The sequence below is a fragment of the Chenopodium album genome, chromosome 11 (genome assembly GCF_948465745.1).
Source record: "Chenopodium album chromosome 11, dcCheAlbu1.1, whole genome shotgun sequence".
Taxonomy (NCBI): domain Eukaryota; kingdom Viridiplantae; phylum Streptophyta; class Magnoliopsida; order Caryophyllales; family Amaranthaceae; genus Chenopodium; species Chenopodium album.
In genome coordinates this window covers 50023847-50049862 of record NC_137844.1, presented here as the reverse complement: position 1 = coordinate 50049862, position 26016 = coordinate 50023847, and the positions used below count along the sequence as shown (strand labels likewise).

The 26016-nt window shown below is 34.2% G+C and overlaps 2 protein-coding genes and 1 pseudogene across 4 annotated transcripts; 1 reads left to right on the top strand and 2 right to left on the bottom strand.

The window, feature by feature from the left end:
- Positions 1–243: 243 nt before the first annotated feature.
- Positions 244–1961, bottom strand: LOC145569060 (putative sugar phosphate/phosphate translocator At1g12500 pseudogene; annotated as a pseudogene).
- Positions 1962–7817: 5856 nt separating this feature from the next.
- LOC145567681 (guard cell S-type anion channel SLAC1-like) lies at positions 7818–10136 on the top strand. The gene is made up of 3 exons (XM_081627028.1): positions 7818–8470; positions 8849–9654; positions 9793–10136. The coding sequence occupies exons 1-3, from the start codon at positions 7871–7873 to the stop codon at positions 10127–10129; spliced, it is 1743 nt and encodes a 580-aa protein (XP_081483154.1). The 5' UTR covers positions 7818–7870; the 3' UTR covers positions 10130–10136.
- Positions 10137–10464: 328 nt separating this feature from the next.
- LOC145567682 (protein TPX2-like) lies at positions 10465–18608 on the bottom strand. 3 transcript variants are annotated; one of them, XM_081627029.1, is made up of 18 exons: positions 18367–18608; positions 17252–17407; positions 16655–16738; positions 15928–16093; positions 15672–15765; positions 15151–15201; positions 14429–14526; positions 14189–14261; positions 14045–14107; positions 13849–13929; positions 12462–12520; positions 11812–11890; positions 11608–11673; positions 11463–11525; positions 11262–11348; positions 11135–11182; positions 10859–10965; positions 10465–10777 (listed from the first exon to the last, which is right to left on the bottom strand). In XM_081627029.1, the coding sequence occupies exons 1-18, from the start codon at positions 18542–18544 to the stop codon at positions 10750–10752; spliced, it is 1581 nt and encodes a 526-aa protein (XP_081483155.1). In that variant the 5' UTR covers positions 18545–18608; the 3' UTR covers positions 10465–10749. The 3 variants fall into 3 exon arrangements, 2 of the variants coding, with proteins under 2 accessions (XP_081483155.1, XP_081483156.1); XM_081627030.1 differs by having other exon boundaries at positions 11812–11887; XR_014095731.1 differs by having other exon boundaries at positions 10748–10777; positions 11135–11172.
- Between the last annotated feature and the right edge of the window lie 7408 nt (positions 18609–26016).

The window sequence follows — 26016 nt, the reverse complement described above, 5'->3', positions numbered from 1 at the left end:
TTCAGGTATGAAAGTTTTGGTGTTTTTGGAATTAAAATTATACAATCTAACACACAATCTTAATTAAATTAGAACAATTTCCAACACTTAATTATTCTCTAATAATCGACGCATATATAGGTGAATGCAAATTCCATAGTTTTAGATTGTGCTCTTTTGTTCTCTAATCATTCAACTACCGAAAATAAATCCTCAATAATGAAGCAATTAAAAAAACGAAAACAACAACATATCAAACAAAAATTAAAGAGAAAAGGAAGAAGACATTAATGTCATTCTTCTTTTTGCATAACTTTTTGTTATTGAAATGGTCCTTATACAAATTAAATACAATTACAAGAAGAAAAAAAAATGGAATCTCCTTTTCCTTTCTATTAATGCTCATCACAAGTTGCTTCTCCTTTTGGAATAACAACAATATCCCCCATCAAATTTAAAAAAAAATAAAAAAAAAATCAAAATATAATATAATAATTGAAGTGAAACAAATTTAATCAACTTTGAACTTTTGAAGTATGGAGAGTAATAATAGTAATAACACTATGATGGTAATTGGAGTTAATTTTTTTTCTTTTTTTTCATTTTTTAAATTGTTTTTGGTATCTTTACTCATTATTTACCCCAAAATATAAAAATACTAATAAAAAAAATAAAAAAATTCAATGAGCTGTAAGTTTAGATCTCCTTTTAGCTTGGGTGTAAAGCACAACACCCATGACAGTAACCCCAAATCCAACCATTCCCATCGCCGTCACCGGATTCCTAAATATCAACACCGACACCACCGCCGCAACCGCCGCTTTCGCATTCCCCAACACCTGCAACGTCAGCGCACTCGTATGCTTCGTCACCAGGAAGTTTGTCAGGTTAACCAGATACGCCACAGTAGCATTCCCAACTAACAGAAAAACAATGAACCAATCTTCTTTCGCCTTTCGGATTGTTATCCCAGCTACATTCCCTTCTATGTAAAGCGAAAACGGAAGCAGAACAGCAGCCGCCATTGGCGCCATATACATTAACAAATTCATTGAATTCAGCTTCTCTGAATCCGATGTGAGGAGTAACCCTTGTACAACAGACTTCAGTGCCCGCCCTGCAGTGGACCCCACGCAGAGGATGAATCCGAAGAGGTGGAATAAGGGTTCGCTATTGGAAGCAATGACAATGCCGAGTACGACTGGGAGGAGAGAGAAGTACACAATGGGAGCTTCTTTCTTGCAGGTGATTACGAATGCGAAGATGGCGGTGAAGAAAGGGGTGGTTGCGCCGATAGCCTGGTTAAAGGATACGGGTATGTATTTGAGTGAGGCATTACCGCAGACTACTGAGAAGCAGAAGATGACTGATAATGAGAAGATTTTGAGTAGTTGTCTGCGAGATTGGATGTACTGGGCGGGGACGAGGCGGAGGGAGTGGATGGCGAAGGAGGAGTAGAAGGTGCACGCAATCATGTGGATCGTGGTGAGGAAGATAGGGTAGCGGTAACCGTAAATGGTTAAGAGGTATTTGTTTAAGAGGAGGACGCCGATGTTGGAGGAGTACCAAGCAAGGACAATTGTGAGGGTTGTCATTGATGTGGTGGCGGACACGGCGGCGATGTGGTGGTGGATGTTGTTGTTACGAGCGTCTGATGGGGGTGTTTGGGGCATTTCGAGAAGGATTTGGTCGGGGGAGGAGTCCAGTTTTGGGTTGCTGTTGCGACGGGGTGTCCATTTGGTTTGAGGTTCGACCACCATTTGTGGTGGCTATGGGATTGTAGGGAGATGGGATGAGGGAATGAGAGGGAGATAAAGTGAGGTGGAGAGGAGTGATTGGATTGGGGATAAAATTTGGTGGTATTTTGTGGGGGATTCATTGTCGGTGAAGTAGCCTTGTAGATGAAGGCGACTTTTCTAATTATTATTTAATTTATTTTAAGAAGAATAAAAATAAAGTGATTTGTTTATTTATTTATTTAACATACACTTGATCTGATCTAAGATATTGAATTTGTGATCTGTCTTTGTCTCTCAACTCTCACTGTTTAGTAGTAGTAGTAGTAATTTTGCACGACTTGCTCGTGTGAAAATGTATGTAGTGTGAATCTTTTATGTATTTAGAAGACTTTAGTATAAGCTAGTTTTGGGAAGGGAAGATCTCTTTTATCTTCCTGGAATTTTAGCAAATTTGGGGACTCTTGTAATGTTTGGGTTGGTTTCCATGGTTGGTTTAAATAAGTACAAACATTTGAAGTTTTGAATTGTTCTAAATAATCACTATAGCTCATTTAATTGCTAGTCTTGAAGTCAACCAAATGGATTATTCCACTATGTTTCCAAGAATTGGATTCTTATGAGATTCGTCATTTTTTGGAAATGTTACTTTGTATGTTCAAACAATTAAACAAATGGTTGTACATTTAATTTAGAACTATACTACCTTCATTTTTTTTTTTTTATAAAGTGTAATATTGTGGCTTTTTGCACTATTTAACTAATTAGCTAATTCTCCTATGATTACTCTACATTAGAAAACAAAATATTATTAAGTGGTGAGAATCTACTCCTAATTAGAGGTGATCAACTACGGCCCTGCCCACTAACCCGACCTAGCCCGGCTGAAAAAAGTGCAGGTTCAGACAAGCCTGATTACACATTTTATTTTAGTTCAAAACTAGAATCTAGATAGTTCGAAAAAAATCCAGCAAGCCCATCATTTTTTACACGAATTTGAGCATGAGATTTGATGCTAAGGCCTCACTTGCCCCAAATTTTAATCACATCTACTACTAATGTATAAAGACAATCACATACTTGAGTATATTATTACTCAATACTTCCCGTTTTAGTTTTGTTGACACCGTTTGACTTTTACACAATTCACAAACTATGCTTCGACTAGCTTTTGTGATTTATAGGTACGGTAAAACATACATAATCAAGTGGGATTTTGTTTGAATCGTCTTAATATATAATTTTTTTTTTTATTAATATCCTCTTTATTTCTATAATTTTTCAATGTTAAGAATTAGAGATATCAATCGTTAAAATAGTTCAAAAACATGATAAAAAAAAAAAGTATCAACTAAATAAAAACAGAGGTAGTATAACTTATCTTTAAAAGTACCTCTTATTGTTTGCTTACAATTATAACAAGTTAAAAATTACAATGGAAAGATTAAAAGTAACCTCAAAAATTCTAAAAAGTAGCCTTAAAGTAATTGATATATTATATTATAAATTAAATTATTATACACTGTACCCAAAATTTTGTAGACTAGCTAGTCATGAAGGTTCAATCCTCACTAGTGACAATTTGATTTAAAAATGAGATTTCCTTACCTTTCCCTACTCTCCCAAATTATCCGTGGGGGTTTCGGCCGATATATTTCATGTAGGGCCCTTCATCTAAATTAATTTTTTTTTAAAAAAATCATATGTTTATTTTTTGGAAAATTTGTAAATTGCAGCCACTTAAAGTTATTATTTTGCGAATTGCAGCCATTAAAAAAAATTGCAAATTGCAGTCTAAAAGTTGTTATAAATTGTAAATTGCAACCTAGCTAATTCAATTTTTTCATTGGTTTGCGAGTCGAAAAACGTTCAGTTAAGCTTTTAGCGGCCATTTTAGGTCTTAAGAAACCAAATTGAGCTCAGACTCGTCATTGGGCTGCAATTTGCAAATTGCGGGCGGCTGTTGAGTTTTTTTCGGTGTGTCAAATTCATAAGGTTACTCGGTCTTGGATTTCTCCGGATAGCTATTAGCTTGTTGCACTTGACGACGACAGTTGTTCTTTTAGTTCTAGTTTGTTTCTTTCTGATTTTGTTTTTTCTTTGATAGCTGTTTTGAAAAAAAAAAAAATGTTTATTTTTTTAATTTTAAGGGAAAATTTACATGTGTACACTATCTGACACTTGGGTACAATCTTAAACTTTCAAGAAGCTTAGAGCAATTGATCATGAACTATCTGACACTTGGGTACATTTAGAACCAGGTGTTATACCAAAAATATTTATTTGTTCATTTAACCAATTTTTCTTTAGATTGCGCTTAATTGATCAAATGAGAAAAAAAATCCCTTTCAGTGCACTTACCAGTTATTAATACACCGGTGTATAATGTATTGCCTCGATTACTTATTAATTGCATTAAAGAGGTACGGAGTATTATTTATAAGGTATAAATAATTTTTTTGTTTCAATTTGTAAAAAACGGAGGTAATAGTGGATTATGAACAAAGTGCGCTTCTCTATAAACCCAAAAATAGAGTAGCGAATTCTTTGTACTCGTATGAAATAGAGTGAGACTTGAGAGTATTCAGTGTAGCACACCGTAGTAGAGTAGTAGTGTGATACGGTTGACTTTTATTTTTACATATTTTAATAGTCAAGATTATGCTGAAAATTCATGGTTTTTTTTTGTTTTTGTTTGGTTTTAGGCTTCTTCCGCTTTTACAGATCACATGTTATTCCCTCCATCCACCGATCTTACTTTAACTATTCTTTTCTTTAAACTTTAGTACTCGTATTATACATTTGCTCTATTAGATACTCTGTATAATAAGTATATATGACAATTAAATATACTAATTCCGTTTCATATTTTTTGCAACTTTTGAATATTTTATATCTCACAGATGATACTCCAAAATTGCAAAAAATATGAGATGGAGATAGTAAATTGTTTAGCTGCACTTTGGACTTGTTCTCTTCAACTTATTTCAGATACTTATTACTTATTCCTTAATAAATTCAGATCAGATCAGAAATATTCAGATCAGACCAGATCGGAACTTTTGATTATCATTTACTTATCGTTAAATATCGTTAATTGCGTATTAAATTTTTTTATAAAAATTACATAATTAAAAAGTTCATGATGAGACGAATCTAACAAGATCCATTTTGATAATGTTTTTCTTTATAAATTAGTATTAAAATGCGGTCAAAGTTTAGTCATATTGTTAAATCAGATCAAACCAGACTAGATCAGAAAAATTCAGATCAGACCAGATCAAACCTTAAAAAATTCAAACCTGATCTAATTGTTTCAGGTGAAGAGAACAACTTCTTTATTTAACATACTCGTATGTACAACCACCTTAAATAGTTTGAAGCTAAGTCAAATACTTCTCTTATGAAATTTTATGACTCTTTTTCAAACTAGTCATAATTTATGACTAATATTTTCTAATGTAAATTGAGTATATGAAATAATGTGAAGAAATACAGTACATGGGTATCAAGTATGAGAAGGAATCTTTGCATGATAAACAGATGTAAAGTTTAGTTTAATAATTGGGTGAGTAGTGAGTGGTGTATACTCCACAGTCTACTGCACACTAAATTAAAATCCGAAACCCTTGTCAACTTGTCAAGTGGCGAAGCTTAAGATCTCATTTATCACTTGTAGTTGCAAACAACTAGTTGACTCCCTTACCTACATTATAAATCTAAATCTTAGCCTACAATGATAGATAGGTCACATTTTAAAATATATTATATGTATTACAACACACCAAATCCTATACCGGGGCAACCGGCCAATCTCGGGCAATCCACCAATTAAGATATCTTTGGACTATTGGTATAGACTTTGTACATTGTGTATGGTATAACTAATATTAGCTTTCTCTGTTTTTTTAGTTAACACACTTTGACTTTTCCACTATTAACAAATTATATTTTGGCTAACTTTTGTGATTCAAATGATGAATTATTATAAACATGTGAGATCTTGTTTGAATCATCTCAATATAAATTTTATTGATATCTACTTTTTATAACTTTATATTGTTGATAATTAGATATATTAGTTAAAATTATGTATTAGTAAGCGTGATAAAAGAAACAATGTATCAAAAAAAAATGGGTGTAGTTTTATTTTTAGCTTATTTTATTTATTTGTAGATCTTTCAAATGCGCGAAAAAATGATCATGGTGATATTACATAGAACATACATACAGCCAATTATACAATACAAATTGCAAACAACCCACTAAAAATAAATTTTTTAAAGTATTTACCATCATGTATTAAGTCCTCTACAATCAACAATTGTCTAAGGTCATTTTCTCTTCACCTTATCTAGAAATCTATAATGAACTCATAGTATTACTATTATTGAATTGGAATTATTTTTACAACACTTAAATTATTATTATTAAACTTAAATTACTTTTATTACACTTAAATTATTTTACTGATTCCATTCCTTTTATATCTATTCATTAAATTTGTTGATTATTACAAATTAAAATTATTTCTTACCAGAATTGCTGAATTCAAATTACTTTTATTGAATATTATTTGAATAATGTATAAAGAATCGGAACTAAGTAAACAAACTTTTTCCCCTTTACACAACCTTACAAGAAATGTGAAAATATATACTCCCTCCGTGTTTTAATAAGTGTTACAATTTGACCAAACACACATGCCGAGACATGACTTTGACCATTTATTTATCTAATCATATGTTAATAAAATTGTAGGAAAATTCACATCATGAAAGAATACATTATAACAAATCCAACAATGTATTATACAATATTATTTATTTTTTATATATTACTCTGTAATGAATTAATCAAGTCAAAATCATTATGTGAATAGTGAAAAAAGTCAAATTGTAACACTTATTAAAACACGGAGGGAGTAGAAGTCTTGCACAATCCATTATCCCTTTGATACACATTAAGATCCCAATTTGCTCCGCTTATTAACCTCTCATATTAGCACCAAATAAGATAGCATCCCCATAGTGTTTCGTTGTAAATTGAAAAAATCTCGTCTGCATGAGTCTATTCTAGTACCCTTAAAAGTACAAATGCTCCTTAAATTTTGTAAAAACTTTTAATCAAACAAGAAGTATTTGGAAATATAGGAGAAGGAAACACCAAGTACAAGAATATTGATCATCAATTCATCATTCAATTGGTAAATCTAACTTTAAACCTTTAAAAATAAAGAAAGAAAGAAAAATTCACAAACAAAGGCTGGGCCTAATCTGCATCATAATCATGACATGTTTGTAGGATCAAATCCCATAAAAAAACTATTTGAGGATTAGGATTCCGTTAGCATTCCAAGCCTTTCCGCTAATTCAGGTTGGGTGGACCTGTGTGACTGTGCAAGATCTTGCTCGGCATAGCCTTATACTTGGGTAAATCCTAGCTACAGTGTTGAGAGGATGAATTTTCTAAGCTATACTGTTTTCTTATATCTATTTGTTTTGTAGAAAAAGGTTAATTGCACCCATAGGTTCCTATGGCAATAGAATAACATAACTCACAAATTCTTGTTTTATAAGAAAATCAAACAACTCATTTCTACAGTTTATATTTTTACTATATTTATTAACAACAATTCTATTTTTAGGACGAACAAAATGGAACAGAGGATTTTGATTCGACTAAAAGAGCCATTGTAAATTTTTGAAACATTTATCGTCAACCTTGAATTTTTGAATAATTTACGGCCCGTGAAATCTTTTCTATGGCGTTCTATCAACCTCATTGAGCAATCAAAATCTTTTCCCTTTTCAGGTTGGCACCATAGATCTTCAACACGCCAAGCTTCACGAGGTGATCCTTTAAACCCTTCAATTTCATCTACCAAAACCAAAACTAATGGTTCAAAATTCATGTTACACCAATTGGTTTAGAAAAATACTTTATTTTTCACCTTTTCCCGTGATTTTCTTCACGATTAGAAACCAACATTTTGATTCATATTGAAAAAAGCAACTTAAAAGCAAACTTTTGTATACAATCACATTATCAAATAAGCAATTATATTATATATGCAAGACTAAATATACATATAATATAAGGACATACCAAAATAAAATAAAATTTTGTTACATTAAGGTTTTGTGAGAGATAAGATGGACAAAACTCCACCTGATTCCAATGCTCATTTGATAGATATACAAGAAGTATTGTCAGAAGAAGATGAAGGAACGACGTCGAAAACAACAACAGCGCCTCAGAAACCGGAGAAACGAGGGAGGGCGAGGCCGGTAAGGCTTCAAGAGCCAGCAAGAAGGGCAGGAAACAAAAGTAGCCTAAGTAGACAAGTCTCTCTTGAAACAGGATTCTCTGTTTTAAGAGGGAAGCAACAAAATGAGAGAGTTGCTCTTAGTAGAAGTGGAAGAAGTCTTGGAGGTTTAGGTTCAAAAAGTAGTGGAGCTGTTGTTGGAGAAGTTAAAAAGGGTGATTTTAGCATGTTTAAGACAAAATCATCCCTTACTAAGCAGAATTCTTTGATGCATATGAAAAAGGAAAGTGCTAATGAGGTGGATTATAATCAGAAGATTAATAATAATAACAATATTAGTAATTATAACAATATTAATAATAATAATAACAATAAAAATAATAATAAAAATAATAATGGGTCTCAACACTCTCAAGGTGGAGATGATTCTGTTCCTGCAGGAAGATACTTTGCTGCTCTCAGAGGTCCTGAGCTAGATCAAGTGAAGGTATTTTTTACACACAATATTTTGTCACACTTTGTATGATATTGTAGTTATTGTAGACTTGTAGCATGTCATTGATTTTATAGACTTTGTTACTTATAATATATATCTTGCAATATGATGCCCTCCTAGAACTTTCAGTTCTTACCATATCGATGTTAAAAAGTTGATTTATGTAGGTGGTATGTCTTATACGTCCCATTGATGGTATGTTCAACATGGTATATGTATAGGGCATTCCAAAAGACACCGATAACTATAATTTTAAAATTTGTAACGCGTATTCATTACCATTACTAAATACCAAATGGAATGTTTATTGTTTCAATCCAATGATGATTTCTTTTCTATGTAGATACCTGAATGGTACTTGTTTTTCAGGATTATGATGACATTCTTTTACCCAGAGATGAAACATGGCCATTCCTACTCCGATTTCCAATAGGTTGTTTCGGTATATGCCTTGGCCTTAGCAGCCAATCCATCTTATGGAAGTCGTTATCAATCAGCCCGGTGATGAAGTTCCTCAAAGTAACCCCTTTTATTAACCTAGTACTCTGGATCCTAGCCCTGCTCATTTTAGTATTGGTGTGTACCACTTATCTACTCAAATGCATATTCTACTTTGAAGCAATCAAAAGAGAATACTTCCATCCAGTTAGAGTTAACTTCTTCTTTGCTCCATGGATTGTAGCTATGTTTATGGCCATTGGAGTCCCCCCAAGAATAGCACCAAACACCCTTCATCCTGCTGTTTTTTGTGTTTTTGCCATACCAACATTCATCCTCGAGCTTAAGATCTATGGGCAATGGCTTTCTGGAGGAAGACGACGTTTAAGCATGGTAGCTAACCCGTCTTCTCATCTATCAGTTATTGGCAACTTTGTTGGTGCCATTTTAGGAGCCAGGGTAGGGTGGAAAGAGCCTGCAAAGTTTTTGTGGGCAGTTGGTTTCGCGCATTACCTTGTAGTCTTTGTTACTCTTTATCAGAGATTGCCAACGAGTGAAACATTGCCCAAGGAGCTACACCCTGTATACTGTATGTTCATTGCAACACCGGCTGCAGCAAGCATTGCATGGGAGGCTATTTATGGTGAGTTTGATGGCTTATCAAGGACTTGCTTCTTCATTGCCTTGTTTCTCTATATCTCACTTGTCGTTCGACCCACCTTCTTCACTGGCTTCAGGTAACCTATTTTAAGTTTTACTAGTATGTACAGAATATATTTAGAAGCGTATATCTTCTCTATTTGGCCAATGACTTGCTTATGTAATCAGCTACATGCATCTAAATCAGCTTGTAAATTTATCTTTCCCTTGCCCAGGTTTTCAATGTCATGGTGGTCATATACTTTCCCGATGACCACTGCATCAATCGCTACAATCAAGTACGCAGAGCAGGCACCCTCGATAGGAAGCAAGGGCCTAGCTCTATCCCTGTCATTTATGTCTAGTACAATGGTGGCCATACTATTCGTCTCAACCATTCTACATGGCTTTGTCTGGCAAACTTTGTTCCCAAATGATCTTGCCATTGCCATAGCAAAGAGGAAGCAAGGGAAAGAACATAACAAGAAGCCTAAAAAAGCAAATGGTATAAGACGATGGACAAAACAGTCTCCCCTTTCCCTTGTTTCGGCTATGACTAAGAACAACTCATAAGCAACACCAGCGACAAATGAAAGCTTAGCACCAGATTTGATACTTCGACATTATTAGTTACTCTGTATGTATGTATGTATGTATGTATGTATGTATGTATGTATGTATGTATGCATGCATGTATGTACGTACCAATGGCATGAATCCAACACTGGGTCAAAATAGTGGCTGATTCTTTACCATTATTGTGTCATGAATGCTATAAGTTATATCCATGTGATAAATCCATCCTAATGTCGCGGCTATAAGCATTTTACAAATTTGCAGAACCTTAACACATTCAATAGAACACATTCGACATAAAATTCTTGAGCATAAAATTTCCTTGATGAGAATAATTGTGTTCCTTCTGTTGAATTACATTCCTGTATCACCTCCTGATGAAGATAGTATTGGATTAATCTATGGCTGCAGGCGAAAATGAGGGCACAAGAAGTTTGAATAAGTGGTGCACAATTTCTATACAAAGCTTAAGTTAAATTTATTCAGTAGGAGCTTGAAAAGCTAAACCATTTCCTGCATGTGTTGTGACACCGATTCCTCAGCCCTGGTATAAAACTTCATCAAAGGGCATCTATACATCTTGGATTATGGGATTAGTCTAAGATGAAAAATATGTGCTACTGTTGTCTCCGGCTCCCTAAAGGCCTGCAAGTAAACATGACATACAATAATATACCCGTACAATTTAACAGCAAAGAGTTACCTAATTCAAGATGAAAAATGCACCTGCTTATGCCACTACGAGGATTAACTTCACCAATCCTTCCATTAGCAACTGTCAGTCTCTCCTTTCCATTATGAGTGTCTAATTTTTCTTTTGCCAGATGTATTTTCTGTATAGAGCAGTTTATGAGATGCAGAACAATCCAATCACAGATCTATGGAAATCTAGAGTTCAAGACGTATGCAATTATTTTCAAAACTAATCTAGACAAGCAAAAGACAGCTGATTATAAAAAAAATCGGTAAAAAAGCTACTTTGCAACATAAGAAAATTCTTACATTTTGCTTATTCAGATGACAAGACTCCCATCTATTTTCTTTTGATTCCTTGAAGCAAAAGTGAGAAGTCAGCAAGGTTCCAGGATAAGGGAAAGAAAATGCTTCAAATTATTGTATAAGAAGGAACCTTTGCTGGAAAGCCTGGAATTGTAGTGTTCTGGGGTAATTCAACCTGTGCACAATTTTTTGAATGGGGTTCACCAGCAAGTGAGAGCTGCAAATTGTACAAGGAGAGCATTATGAGATGTAGATCGATTATATCATTCTAGAGGAGGCACTATAATGACAACTGCATACGAAAATCCACCAAAAAGAAAAACATAAATACCTTGCTAAAAAGCTCTGTTGGAAGATTTGGCTGAGTCCTCTTTGATGTTTGAAACATAAATTCCTAGAGAAAAACGAGTTGTAAGGAATTTGCCTCAAAGCAATACATATAAGCACCAATCAAGATCATGAGCATGACAAACTACCTTTGGTACAGTAACATCCCGCTTATTATTTCTGAAAACACCAATATCTCCTCTACTAGCCAATATCTGCATCCAGACCATATAAACCAATTCAACTTCATTTCAAATAAGGGATGAAATGGATTATTGATGGAGCTAGAGCATGTTAAAATTATGAAGCTAGCCACATCCATGATCACAGTAATAAAAAAATCAATGTATTACCTTCCTATCAAGAGGTCGTGCTTTAAAGCTATGTACAACTTGGCGTACAGCCACTCTCGGAATATCCACAGAATCACTACTGCACAAAAAGCAATGTCAACCCAAAGTAAGCCACCATCTAGCACACAATTGAATTGCATGCTCGATACATAAGATGGAATAATCAGTTCACCCATAACCAAAAAAAAACTCATTATATGCAGATTTTGCATTTTATAGTCACATTACTCAGCATTATTTCGGAAATGATGCACGATAGCTGATGATCATTTCATAAATAATCAACATGAAGCTCCTACGTACTACAGATATTTACAGCAATGATCATGTACATGTATAATATACTTCGAAAAAATCTACTACCATTTATTATCAATATATGAATCATTCATATTGTACATAATAAAAATGTTATGCAAAACAGAGTTACAAAAGGAATAGTCTGGAAAGGTAAAAAGAGTGAGTTCCAAAAGTATTGTAAATAATGGACTTCTGTTGTAGGCAAAGGTAACTTTGAGACTGTTACCAACGTTCATAGATCAGTAAACAACGTGAAAGAAAGATATAAAGATGCATCAATGTACAAATTGACCCCCACCAACCCGGAACAAGTGAAATACGTAGTATAAGATACATATGGTATTACATACCCTTTTCCATCCTTATTACCAGTTTCTATATCACTATCAGCATGAACCATGTTCAAAACCTGCATTCACAGAGACAATTAGTCGCCAAGAATAAACCATCAGGACACAGGTATAGATATATAATAAAACTGCAAATGACAGCCATGAAGGCACAAGGTCCTTTCTCATACTGGCTAGCATTTGCTCATCTCAAGGCATGTCCAGTGGTGACAATTGGCAAGTTACAACAACAACAAAACCTTAGTCCAAAAATGGTTTGGGGTTGAGAAAACAAGATTTTAAATTACAGGTAGGCTCTACAGAAATTATTATAAAATAAAAAATAAATAAATAAAGGAAGGAAGCAACAAGACTTTTGCATACAATTGATACAAGAGGCCCAAGACTTTATTTTATACAATTAATAAGGAGCTTAAAGAAAAACCAACACTACCACACTCAAACATAATAATTGTTCAGGGTAACTCTCACTACTAGACAGGTTAAACTGTTAAAGGAAAGGTAAGCTTGCTTACAATAAGAAACCCCCTCTCTCCATAACCACATTTGGCAGAATTTCAGCTATGTTATGACCATTGTAGTCTCTCCCCAAATCTAGTGTCATCCACTCATAGAATTTTAATCATGGTAGTTATCCATTTTCTCATACCAAATCTGGTAAACCCGTTTGAAATAAATGTCTGGTCTATGGTCCTTAATACACATCAGAATTATATGCACGTCATGCAGCCATGACATTTGTCTGATGTTTCAAACAATAAAAAACTTGCAGAATTCTAGTCATATTTCAACACAGCCAAATTAAGTTCCCACATGGTAAAAGGCCAGTCATGTTTGAAATAAATGTTTGGTCTATGGTCCTTAATACACATCAGAATTATATGCACGTCATGCAGCCATGACATTTGTCTGATGTTTCAAACAATAAAAAAACTGGCAGAATTCCAGTCATATTTCAACACACAGCCAAATTAAGTTCCACATGATAAAAGGCCATGCTACTACATAAATACTGAGACACACGAAGAGGGCAGGAAATAAGAATGGGTATCAAGTAGTGCGTGCAGAACAGTTCAAAGATTAATTTCCGGAGTCAAAGTAGATTGTGGAGGCACTCTTAAAAGGAAAAATTAAAAGAGAGAATGCTTATTAGAAGTCATAGAAAATAAGTCTAAATAAAATAAAGATACTAGCAAGGCCTAGAGTAGAGATGTGGAAGTAAGCTTGGTGAGATTTCATAGTGATGCATTTATGGTACCATATTATGGGCACTTGAAAGAAGTATAAATGCTATATTAAGATAGACTTACAAGCAAAATTCAAAAGAGACAAAGATATGGTTGTAGAGACAATTAGACAAATACATTCATAAAGCACAACACTTAACCTTATCATTTCGACAAACTGATGCTGATGCATTAGTGGAGGTACTTGGGTTTGTCCGTCCAATTGTTTTAAGGTGAGAGGCCTATGAAGCAATACAATAAAAGTTAGCCAAGATGTTTGAGAGCAACATAAATATCATCAGACATGTATTTTTGGACAAGGGAAAGGTAAACAAGGCTAAGGTATTGATGCCTCACTTTAATATCTGGCAAATGCTGCGTAGTTCTCTTTGAGAATGGGAGAACAGGAGCTTCAAGGGTCTGCACATTACACCAAAAAGCACTTGAACAAATATCTAAGATATGTAACTGAAAGTTTCTTCTGAATGCACGAAGATTTACCTTTCGATTCAACGTTCTTGCTTTAAATCTGTAAGTAGTTGTGGGATTTTCCATTTCTTTAGTGCTAGTTAACCTGTAAATAAATGAAAATAAGTTAACCATATGCCAAAATTTTATAAATCCTACAACTAATAACATGTATTTTGAACTTGAGGTTGGCTAATTAGTCCTTTTAACCAAAGGAAAAAAAATTGGAAGCCAGTTATGATACAAATATAATGAAATAAATTATAATTTAACCTTATCCTTTCTGCTCTATGCGCGGTAGCAAGGTCTGGCTCCCTTGGGATTGTAATTCTTAGCTTAGCTTGGGAATTCAAGCCTTGCACAGCAGCATCCTAATTGGATAAATCAAAGTTCATCAGATGAAATTTTGTGATGCACTTTAAGCATCATGGAGACCATCAACAAATTATTTAGGCATAGCATTGCAAAAAAAATTGTATTCCTAGATTGCTTGGTTGAATGAGCTTATGGGAAACTAAGCAACTGCCTCCACTAGATGGGAAGTAGGACTTCTTGAGATTAAACTTCCAATGTTTTAATCAGCCAAAACATCAGAAATTTCAACTTTCCAATATCCCCACAAAGCTATCTCAATCTAAACAACCACCTATATTTTACAAATCCCAAAGAAATGCAGAAAAAACCAAGCTCTCTAGACCAGCTTCAAGCAAAAGGTAATTAATATTATACGGTTTGCTAAACTTCCAATGATCAAGAACCAAAATGCAAAGTAAAACAATATTTTGGAAATTGTAATTACTCTTTGTGCTCCCATTATCCTGTATATATCATCAAGAGTAGGGTAAGAACACCTCCCATAATTATAGTACCCGTTTTTTCACACAACAAATACACGAATAATATTGTAGTGAACAATTAACTATTGATCAAAAATCGTTTATGCAATGGAGAAAGCAGGCAGAGAAATCCATCTAGTCCTGTTGAAGTGTGGATACCTTTTTGGGCAACTTGTGGGTTAGATTGACTGGCTGCTTCACATCGACAATCTATCACACGAAAACAAAATAGTAAACGATGGTAGTATACATATAACAAAACATATCAATTATAAACTACAGGATCAAAGTAGACACATTTAACAAAACATATCAATTATAAAGTATAGGGATCAAACTAGACTTCCTTCTAATAGACATGATATCATAAATTTAAGCTAATGAAAATATAAAAACCACTGCAGCTGAATCAATGATTAGGATGGTATAAATGAGACTGAAAGCATTTAAAAGTCGCATGAGATGATCTGATATTTTTTTACCAGCTTAAAGTTCAAACTGCAAACAATATCTAGAAAATTAGCAGACCAAAATGATGTCAAAACAACGATTCTCTTAAACAAGTAGAGCTGCACATTCATATATACATCTAAGATGCATAAAATGACATAAATGACTACTTTAGATCACAGAAAATAGTTCTCTACAGGAAGCCCAACCAAAAAGGAGAGTGTACACACCCTACGTAAATGACCACCATCTAGCTTTTGCCTCTTTGAAGCTTGACTTTCCATTCCAGAATGAGTTCCTGAATTGCCTTCGTTTTTCTGCAATCTGGCAGCATAAATTTTTCAATCAAAAAGCAGAATATCTTCCAAGAATCAGACATGTAAAATGTTCATCCTCTACTCCATCCCCAACTCACTCATAAGTCATAACAGAGAAGGATAAGATCACAAGGAGATGCCAAACTGCAAATTATCTTTCAAAACTTACCTAGAAGAACCACAAACTTGATGTTGCTGATTTTTCTTTGCCAGCTGACTTGCTGTAGGCTTCATTAGTGTTGACGTCTTTCGCATATATGGCTTAGCAAGGGATTTAGGCTTTGTTCTCACATTATCATGGGCCAGGTGATTGAAAAAAGACAATCCTCTAGGACCTGGTATATAAAAAAAAAAAAAAAAAAGTAGCAATATTTAAGAAGCAAAGTATTAACCTAGGAAACTCACTAAGCTCGACTAAATAATGCATGTTTACACAATTAAATTACCATGTAATCATCAAAAATAATACTTCCTCCATTTCTTTTCAGTTGCAACACTTTCCTTTTTTGGAAATTGTTAATTACTTGCAACACTTTATCATTTTTGACATTTCTTTCTCTCTATCTCTCTCCTACCCACATGGGGTCCCTCTTATTTTTTTTTTTCTATATCTTTCTCCTCTTCAAAAATTGCCTAGGAGACAGTGAAAATAAAATTGTTGCAACTAAAAAAAACAAAGGAAGTAAAATAACAATTAAATATAAATAAATAAAAAAAGGTTGCCCGTCTTCCTTGCTTCGGCAATTCTTTGTAAAAACATATTTGTTGCTAACAATTAATATTGAACTTTCACAATCATAAATAAAAAAATCTGCCTCCTCTAACCAATTAAGAATTCGTCTTCTTTCTCACAGCATACAATTAAAAGAAAGAACGCCAAAGAATAAAAGTTAGACCTCCATGTGAACACTTGGCTTGATTTTGGGAATTTAGGAAATTGCTGGCGTATAATTTTCTCAGCAAAGCTTGGCTACTGTCTTCTGCAACAAGAAAGAGAGAAGAAATAAGTAAGATCAGACTAGCGTATTAACTAACTTATGAACTATGAAGTCAATTAGAATTCAATCAAAATCAATAATGTCCACAACATTCCCAAAATACCACCTCTGACATCATTTTAAGCATACAGCCTTAATGAGCAACTCCAGAACATATACAAAAACAATATGACAGTTTAATTGTACTCCCTCCATCCCTAAATTAAAAGCCTCTTTCTCTTTATTATGTGAGTAATAAATGCTAGAAAGAGGCTTTGGATTAAGGGACGGAGGGAGTATTTATTACAATAAATGTTATTCTGTGTCCTGTATATGTGTATGTGGTGTAACAAGCAAAAACATGCATAAGTTACAATTGTCTACAATGGCATGCTACATATGCTCAAAATTCTTCAAAAATGATTTCAGAAATGAAGACTTAGATTGCATACAAGAATTAGAGCTCTACACTTTTATAAGAAGAATGAACAAATAAACAAAAACCTCAAGTAATACCTCTGCATGCCTCATCTTGATCGCAATACTCTGCGTGCTGATCAATACTAGCATTACCGTCATCATTAGACAATCTGTCATTATATTTAGACTTGGGGGACACATCCACATTCGGTGAGCTCAAACCATTTAATGGAAATAGTTGAGCAACAAAAGCTGCAATGTTGAGTCAAAAGCAGAACATGTAAACTTCTCTAAAGAAAATCAAAGGTTTCACTTAAGGGGTAAACAATAATTTAATTTCTGATAACAATATTGCATAGCCACATAAAAGACATGTCACTGTTTGATGTCATTTACATGTATATCATTCTCTAAGAAAGGAAAATAATAGTCCTAAATCGAGCATTTCTAAATCAGAAAAATTCAAGTGAGGTCAAAAGTCCAAATACTACAAATAATTATTCCATAATTCAGTAAAGCTTCAAGCAGGCTGCAGTTAGAAGTCACCAGTTCTCAATGCAATCTATATCTTACCAAAAACAGTCCAAAATACCTTCCCATTTGCTCATACCAATTTCAAAAACAAAATCAGCTTAAAGAACCCTAAAAATTACGGCTTGGATTCGTTTACATTTTGTGATGAACAACATACCTTTCGTTTCTCAATCACAATTACCATAAAATCAAAACCCTAAATAGTATTAAATCACATTGCATTTTATACCAATAATCTGTTCAACACAACACATATCTAACAACTCTCTCTCTCTACCTACATTTGACCTCCCCAATCCAGTAATTCCTCCCCCTACGAAATAATTTTCCTTCCATCCAGAATTAGTTGTCACATCGATAATAATGTAATTTAATTTAAACTAGTAACATGACAGTTAAGAACTACATTACAATTATGTAATTTTGCTCATAAATTCAAGCAGCAACATTTCAAATTAAGAAATCAAAAAATACCAAATTAACAAGAACAATCACTAATTTCCATCCTAAACAATTAAATTACATAACAAGACATTCAAATTTTCCACCACCATTTCCCAATTCATAAATTTCATAAACCCAAACAAAAATGAACCATCTTTCAAAAATCCAAGAAAACCCCATTTCAAAAACGAAAAACATAAATCAAAATTAGGGTTTAAACAAAGACTACTTACGAGAAGGAGGATAATCAGGAGCTCTAGAAAACCACGACTCGGAAAATCTCGACTCAGCTTCAGACTCAGGACGAGTGAAATCAAAGAACCGAGTCGCATCAAATTCGTAATCAAAATCAATCTCGAAAACATCATAAACATGAACTATCTCCTCCTCCATTTCCATTTCTTCATCCATTTTTCTGGGTTTTGCGCACAAATTTAGAGAGAGAAACACTGAGAAGAGAAAGAAGAGAGAGAAAATTGCGAGAAAAAAGGGTAGTAGAGTCCAAAATTTGAATTAACATTTAATAAAAGAGACAATTTCCGAATTTTAGAAATTTCGAAATTAATTTAATTTTTGGAATTTTGTGAATTTTTAATTTTGCCCTTAACATTGTGATTCGGTTTTAGAGTGTTGAGGGGTAAAATGGTAAAATTAAGTGGAAATTAAAATTGTCTTTGTTTAGGGTGACAATGGTATTGGGTTTCGAACCCTGGATTTTGGGGGGAAGAGGAGGGTGGAATGACGATTTTGCCCCTTGAATATTGGGGGAATTACTGGATTGAACCTAACGGTTATATTTTGTGTGATTTGTCAGATGGTAGGGACCCGCATACGCTTACGTCTTTTTACTCAAAGAGGCAGACGTTGGGAGCTGCATAACAGAAGGGGTTAGTCCAAGTAAGACAAATAGAACCGAAAGTCCGAAACAATTTAACCATAAAGTTAAAATCAAGTATACATAAAACCCGAATTATGTAAACGAGATTCAATTATGAGTATTTAGATTGAATACCTTTAAAATCTTAAAAAGTTAAATTAGTTCTATACCAAATAGATTTTTAAAATAGTTTATGTTAAAATTTAAATTTTTTCCAGTTAACTCTAGCGTCATGTATTAAATTGTCTATCTATCAACAATATTTAAATTACCTAATTGTGATTTATTTCTATAGTTATTTTGACATTTAAGTGTAGTATATCTTAGTGTACGAGTTGGGATCTGTTTCAACATTTTTATATAAATATCATTGTCTAAACATATTAGGATCTACTGAAACCTAAACTTTTATTATTGAAAACTACCACTTACCAAATTATCAATATGTTTTTTTTAGTTATTCTATTAGTCATATTTTAGTTTGTTTATTTCTTTAGCAATATAACTTTTCTAAACTTCTTTGAAAATAGCTTATTTACTGTTTTGATGTGTAACGTTAGCGAGATTATCAATTTTGAAACCAATAACAATATGGGCAATCAAGAACAATTTAGGATATTGGACTTGTTGGTAAAGAATCGAACAACATTTACCTCAACAATATAACATTGGTATAATTATTACTGTTGTCATATTATATTATTTATAGTAATAAAATGTGTAATAATAATTATAAAATAGCTCCAATATTAATTACAATTATTATTATTACTATTATTAGGAAAATTTGTCAAATAACACCTTTTATAACCCTTCTTTTGTGAAAAATCACCTTTTATTTATTTATTATTATTTTTTTTTTTTGTTAAAATACACCTAAAACTTGAATTTTTTTGCGAAAACACACCTTAGGCCGGTTTTAGGGGGATTGACTTGGTTTTCCGGCGTTGACCCTCACATGAAGGTCACATGCCAAAACTTTTCCTTTCTTTTTTTCCCCTTTTTCCTCCAATTATTTTCTCTCTCCACAAAACCACCAAACCAAAACCTAGCCAACTCAGCCGCCGACACCAACACCACCGCCTAGCCAACCTAACCGCCGACACCACCACCCACCAACCTAGCCACCTGTAATACCCCGTATTTTTATACGTATTTTAATTAAAATAAGTATTTTGAGAAGTATTTAAATAAAATGAAATATTTTATTTAAAGTATTTTAATTATTCATTTTAATAAGTTTAAAAATATTTTATAAAAGGAAAGTTTATTTAATTAATTATTTTATTTAAGTTGGGGTTTAATTTAGGAAAGTCTTATTTTAGTAAAGTTTTATTAGGGAAGGGATTAGGAAAGATTAAAAAAAAAAGGAAAGTTTAGGGAGAAGGGTTTCTAGAGAAGGGGTATAAATATTCAACACTTGAGGCAAATCAAACTTTGCCCAGAATGGAGAAAACCCAAGGTAAAGTTCTCTCCCTTTCTCTTTATTTTTCTTTTTCTTTTTCTTTTCTTTTTTTTCCCTTCCCCTTTTCGGCTTCCCCCTCATCGCTGGCCACCACCACCACCGGTGGGCCGCCGGCGCCAACCACCAGCAGCACCAGCCGACAGTGGTGGGCGGCCAGCTACCCTTTTTCAAACAAAAAAAAAACTAAAACTTTGTTTTAAAACTAGTTTAATCCTAGATCTAATTATTAATTATGAGTTTTGTGATTTGATTTTTGATGTTTGATTATGAGTATTATGTAAATTAATTTTCAGATTTTATTTTTAATTGAAAAGCCCCAATTTTTGAAACCCTAGGTTCTTGAATTATGAATTATTGAAGGATTATGATATATAATGGTTTAAACCTTTGATTAAAGTGTTTCAAGGCTAAATTACAACAAGTTTTCATTAAAATATAATGCTGGAATTTTTGGTAGTGCATTAAAAATCAAGTTTCTTTAAGGAATTTTAATTATCCATTAATTGGGATTAAAGTATGACGTTTTAAATATAATTTCAGCTTATTTTAATTAAATTATGAGGGGTTTTATAATAGTAAATATTGCTAGAAATTTGTGTAGATAGGATTTTAATACTCTTCTATGATTTTAAATTGTAGGAGACTTTGAAGTGAGTGATTTCTATTAGTTGTGGCGATATAAAGATCGTATACAAGGTACGTTCGCGTACTTAGCATAATTTTAATTGTGTAGTAGCTTGCTAAATGTGTTTAATTGATTACAAGTAATATCATGCTAGATTTGGAATGGAAATTATGAATTGGTTGTTATTGGTGATTGAATATTGAAGCATGAATTATTTGTGACGGATTAATGGTTGGAAAATTATAGTTTGGAATATTGTTTATGAACCACACTTTTATTTATGGCATGATAGAGAGCATGTTTAATTAAACTAAATGTTTAATTTGGTTTGGAATATCAAAAGAGAATTTTATTATGGTTCATATAATTTTTATTGATGCTTTAAGCATGGGAAAGGAGCTATATAAGTGTCTATATACACGAGGAATAAACTATATGTTGGTGCCTTAGTGCACTTAAGGTGTTTTTAACACCGAGTGATAGGATTTGTGGCGCTTTAGGCGTTTAAGGTGTCATTGGCACCGAGGTAGAATTAAAAAGGGTTCAACATTAAATATTATGTGGTCACTAATTATTCAAGAATTAAATTGGTATGTTTGATTATTTGAATAATTATTGTTGATTGAATGATTATGGTTTGAGAGTCATCACCAAGTTTAATAATATGTAAATAACGTAAAGTGAAAGAGATTACGCACCAAAACTCTTGGAACGTATATACCTTGAGTATGAACATATGGGGGGTGTTATGTGACTTTATATTTGATCATAACTTCTACTGGAGTACAGGACGTTGTACATTCCTTTTATTATTATTATGCGCAGGAATTCCGCCACTTACGAGTGGTTATTAATGCTGGTACGGTTAGCTCCCGTGTCAGTAACCTCAATTTATTAGGGGAGGTTAGTGGGGAAACCCGTTTGATGCGTAATCAACGCTAAATAAATTATGTAGTGGTCTAGTGAGAAGTTTTGTTGAATGTTGTATGCTTGAAAACAGGTGCAACAAGGTAAGTTGTGTGTTGATAGGTAATTACATGTTAGTGTGTTAATTACGCTTATGTACTCAGCTTTGCTGATTGTGTGTTTTGTGTGTTTGTTGGCCTTGTCTTTATCTTGGCCCTATGATGACCCATTTTTAATGGAGCGTAGTGGAAACAAGTAAAGAGAAGCTTTTCAGGTGATGAAGCATATTCATGAATGGGCATGAGTGAAGATCGAATCGTGCTAGTTTCTACAAGTATATGATGTGTTTAATGCTTTAATTATTTATGATATTATTATTATGCATGACTAACGCAAAAGTTTTGAAGTTGGTTTGGTTTTAATAAGGGCCTATAATGGTTCCAAGTTGTAGGTTGATTTTATTTTACTTTGTTTGACTTTGGTTTGACTTTACTTCCGTTGATTGACTTTTCAAGTTGACTTGTTTTGAAATTAGTCTTCCGCTGTGTGTCTTTGATAGTTGCCTTAGCCGTTTTCACGGTGGCGGTAATGTCTTAGATATTCCTATTTAATGTTTTAAACAGGGCAAAACAGGTATTTTAAAAGAAAGGAATTTCTATGGTGTTACACCACCATCATCGACCACCTAAATCATTCTAAACCCACCACATACACCATCTACCACCCTCCAAAACCACTAGACCCACCATGAAAACAACCCCAATAAACCCTAAGCATCTCCAAAAATATCCCTAACCACCTTATAAACAACCCCAAACATCCTGACAAAAACCTTTAACACCCTAAAACAAACCCAATAGAAAGAGAAGAAGGTTGGTAGCGGTTTTTCCCCCTTCATACCTCCAATTAAAAACCCTAAACGAAGGTAAATAAAAAAACCAACAAAGTTAACAACCAATTTCATTAACTTTAACAACTTACATGCCTAAAAATTAGGTTAATTAAATAATGGAGTTTGCCCCTTCAATTGATAGAATTTTAGGGTTGCTAGGAAGAACAGGGGAGAAAGAAAGTGTAATTAGATGGGAAAAAATAAAGGGAGGGGTTTTTTAGGTGGGCGGTGATGGAGGACAGATTTTTCAGTTTGGTTGTGATGGCGGTTGGGGTTGCCTAAGTGGCGGTCTTGGTGATTTTGAGGAGAGAAAAAAAAGGGTGGGTTTTAAATCTGAGCGAGCATGTGACCCTCACGTGAAGGCAAACGCCGCGAAATCTGTTCAATGCCGAGAAACCGGTCTAAGGTAATTCTCACACAAAAAAGAAAAAAAAAATTGATTTTATGTTTGTTTTTACAAAAAAAATACAAAATGGTTTTTCACAACAAAAGTGTTTTAAAAGGTCTTTTTTTGACAAAATTTCCTTATTATTAAAGTTATGAATATTACAAAGATAATAAAATATACTAATGCGCTTAAATGTCATTTCTGTATAAAATAAAACCTCAGTGACTAATAGCCAACTTTACCAAATATATATACTACCTTCGTTAATTATTGTGTGCAACTTTGGAATAATTTATATCTACCTCACAGATAAACCCCTAAAGTTGCACATAATAATCTACGGAGGTAGTATTTATTCAGAGTCAACAGTCAAACAACCAACACAAAAAAGCCAATATAGTGCAAACAGCTATCGGGCAAGTTAAGAGAAATAGCCAATAGCTTAGCGAGCAGCGACAAAAAGCAATATTATTTACATCATTTACAAAATTGGGGCTAATTATAAGATGGTGTTCATCAAGTATTATATATTCGATTAGTACCAAAATAGATATTTTTATGAAATTATAAAATATTATTGTTATTAAGAACTAGGGTTCATATCTCATATGGAAGTTTTCTTAAATTCAATAATATTCTAAATAAAGTATGAGTTATACATTGAGCATAAAAAAACTAGTTCAATATAAAGTGGTGAAAAAAAATGGTTTGTTTACTTATACTTTTTTTTTGGACAAAAGAGCTATCAAAGAAAAAAAACAAACTACAACAGAAAAAAATAAACTAGAATTGAAAAAAGAACTGCCGTCGCCGAGCGAAACCAGCTAACTAGTGAGCTGAAGAAATCCAGGATCGAGGAACCTTACGAATTTGACACACCAAAAACGACTCAACAGCCGCCCGCAATTCCAGAGTGAGCCACCAAATCGAAATGTCCATTAGACCTGAATTTAGAATCGTAGAAAGAAGGGTCGCACAATTAGAATGAATCTGAATCTTCAAGAAACCTTTGAGAACCGCCGCCTGAAGTCCCTATAAACAAGCTTGTAGCTCAGACTGTAATGCCGACCCAGACAAAAAGGCCCTACTACCTCCACCCATAACCTCCGAAGATCAAAGGTCACGGATAACCCAACCTGCCCCAGCCCTATAAGTGGAGCAATCCTAAGCTCCATCAACGATCAAACAAACCATGGGGTATATGTCAGGTAATCCCCTTAAACACAACCATGGATCACCTGAAAGCACAGGCGAACTAGGCACAAGGTTTCTTCCAATCTTGAGACTGGACACAAGGTGGAACCAATCCTCAACCAAACCTTTAATTGTCCTAGGTGACCAAATTGCATGTCTGAATCTTAATTGGTTTCGGGAAAGCCAAATAGCCCAAAGGATAGCAAATAAAGACATGATACCCTTCCAAAATTTGTGAGAATATAACCGAGAAATGGTGTCAGTTAGCCAATCCTCGAACTGAGGGAACTGCCAAAGATCCTAACAAACCCCCAACGCTCCTGACCGCCATAAAGATCTCACAGCAGGGCAGTCTTTGAAGGTGTGCGACACCTCCTCCCACTCCTGATGGGCAAAGGCGCATATCGGGTCAACCGGACAACCACGGGAATGTAGAAGGGATGCCACGAAAAAACATCATGTAACAGTTTCCAGCCAAACACCTTCCACCGAGGAAGAATAGGAAGCCGCCAAAACCTTTGCCACCAGGTTAGTGTCAACCGGCTACCAAAACCAGGGATCACAAGGGACCGGGAAAGAAAGGCATAAGCCGATTCGGTGGAGAAAACCCTATCTCTGGTGAACTTCCAGTATACAAAATCACCCATTAGCCTCCTCGGCCAATCCAAAGAAAGAATCCTAGCAGCCGATGAAGAATCAAACAACCTATGAACAATCGAAGTATCTCACGCGTAAGAACGCGGATTAAGTAAATAAGATACAAGAGTCGGTCTAACCGCCTCTGACGGAAATCCTTAAACTGAACCTGTCCACCAAGTGCCCAAGAATCCTCTAAAATACGAACCCGAGAACCCAAACCAACCTTCCAAACCAAACCCTTAGAAAAAACAGACATTCCTAAGAGAATACCTCGACAACCCCAAGAAGGGAGATAAACCGAGGACGCAGCACCCCCTGCCAACGAAGGGTATTTAGCAAGCAGAAGACGGGAAACCAACAGCTGCGGGGATTGAATGAGACGCCAACTCTGTTTTGCTAATAAGGCGAAATTAAACGGAGCAAGACTATGAATACCAAACCCCCTAGTCCCTTCAGGAGGTGCAACAACTTAGAAGAACGAAGAGCCATCCCACGACTCGATTGAGAAGATTTCCACCAAAACTTGGCTAACAAATTGTCTACCCGAGAGCAAATAGAACTAGAATCTGGAAAACAGATAAAATATGATTGAACGAGGTAAGGAGCACCGAGTTAATGATGATCAGCTTCGCCATAGGGGAGAGGTACATTGCAGCAAACACCTTAAGGCGTTTAGCCACCTTATCTACAAGAAAACCAAAATCAGAACACTTACTACGACCCAAATCGAAAGGAAGCCCCAGATAAGTAACAAATCATGATTCAGAACGAAGCTGTAAACATTTAGACAAATATCCCCGATAATCCTCCTGAGTATTCGGGCTAAACTTTACAAAAGACTTCTGCATATTAAGCATTTGTCCCGAGATAGCGCATAATTCAGAATGAACATTCATC

Coding starts and splice junctions, on each gene's coding strand:
- LOC145567681 (XM_081627028.1), top strand. CDS start 7,871: ATGGACAAAACTCCACCTGATTCCAATGCTCATTTGATAGATATACAA. Junction 8,471..8,848: donor CTGAGCTAGATCAAGTGAAG/GTATTTTTTACA, acceptor CTTGTTTTTCAG/GATTATGATGACATTCTTTT. Junction 9,655..9,792: donor ACCTTCTTCACTGGCTTCAG/GTAACCTATTTT, acceptor TCCCTTGCCCAG/GTTTTCAATGTCATGGTGGT.
- LOC145567682 (XM_081627029.1), bottom strand. CDS start 18,544: ATGGATGAAGAAATGGAAATGGAGGAGGAGATAGTTCATGTTTATGAT. Junction 17,408..18,366: donor TCCTGATTATCCTCCTTCTC/GTAAGTAGTCTT, acceptor TCAACATTGCAG/CTTTTGTTGCTCAACTATTT. Junction 11,891..12,461: donor GGTAATAAGGATGGAAAAGG/GTATGTAATACC, acceptor CTTTTTGTGCAG/TAGTGATTCTGTGGATATTC.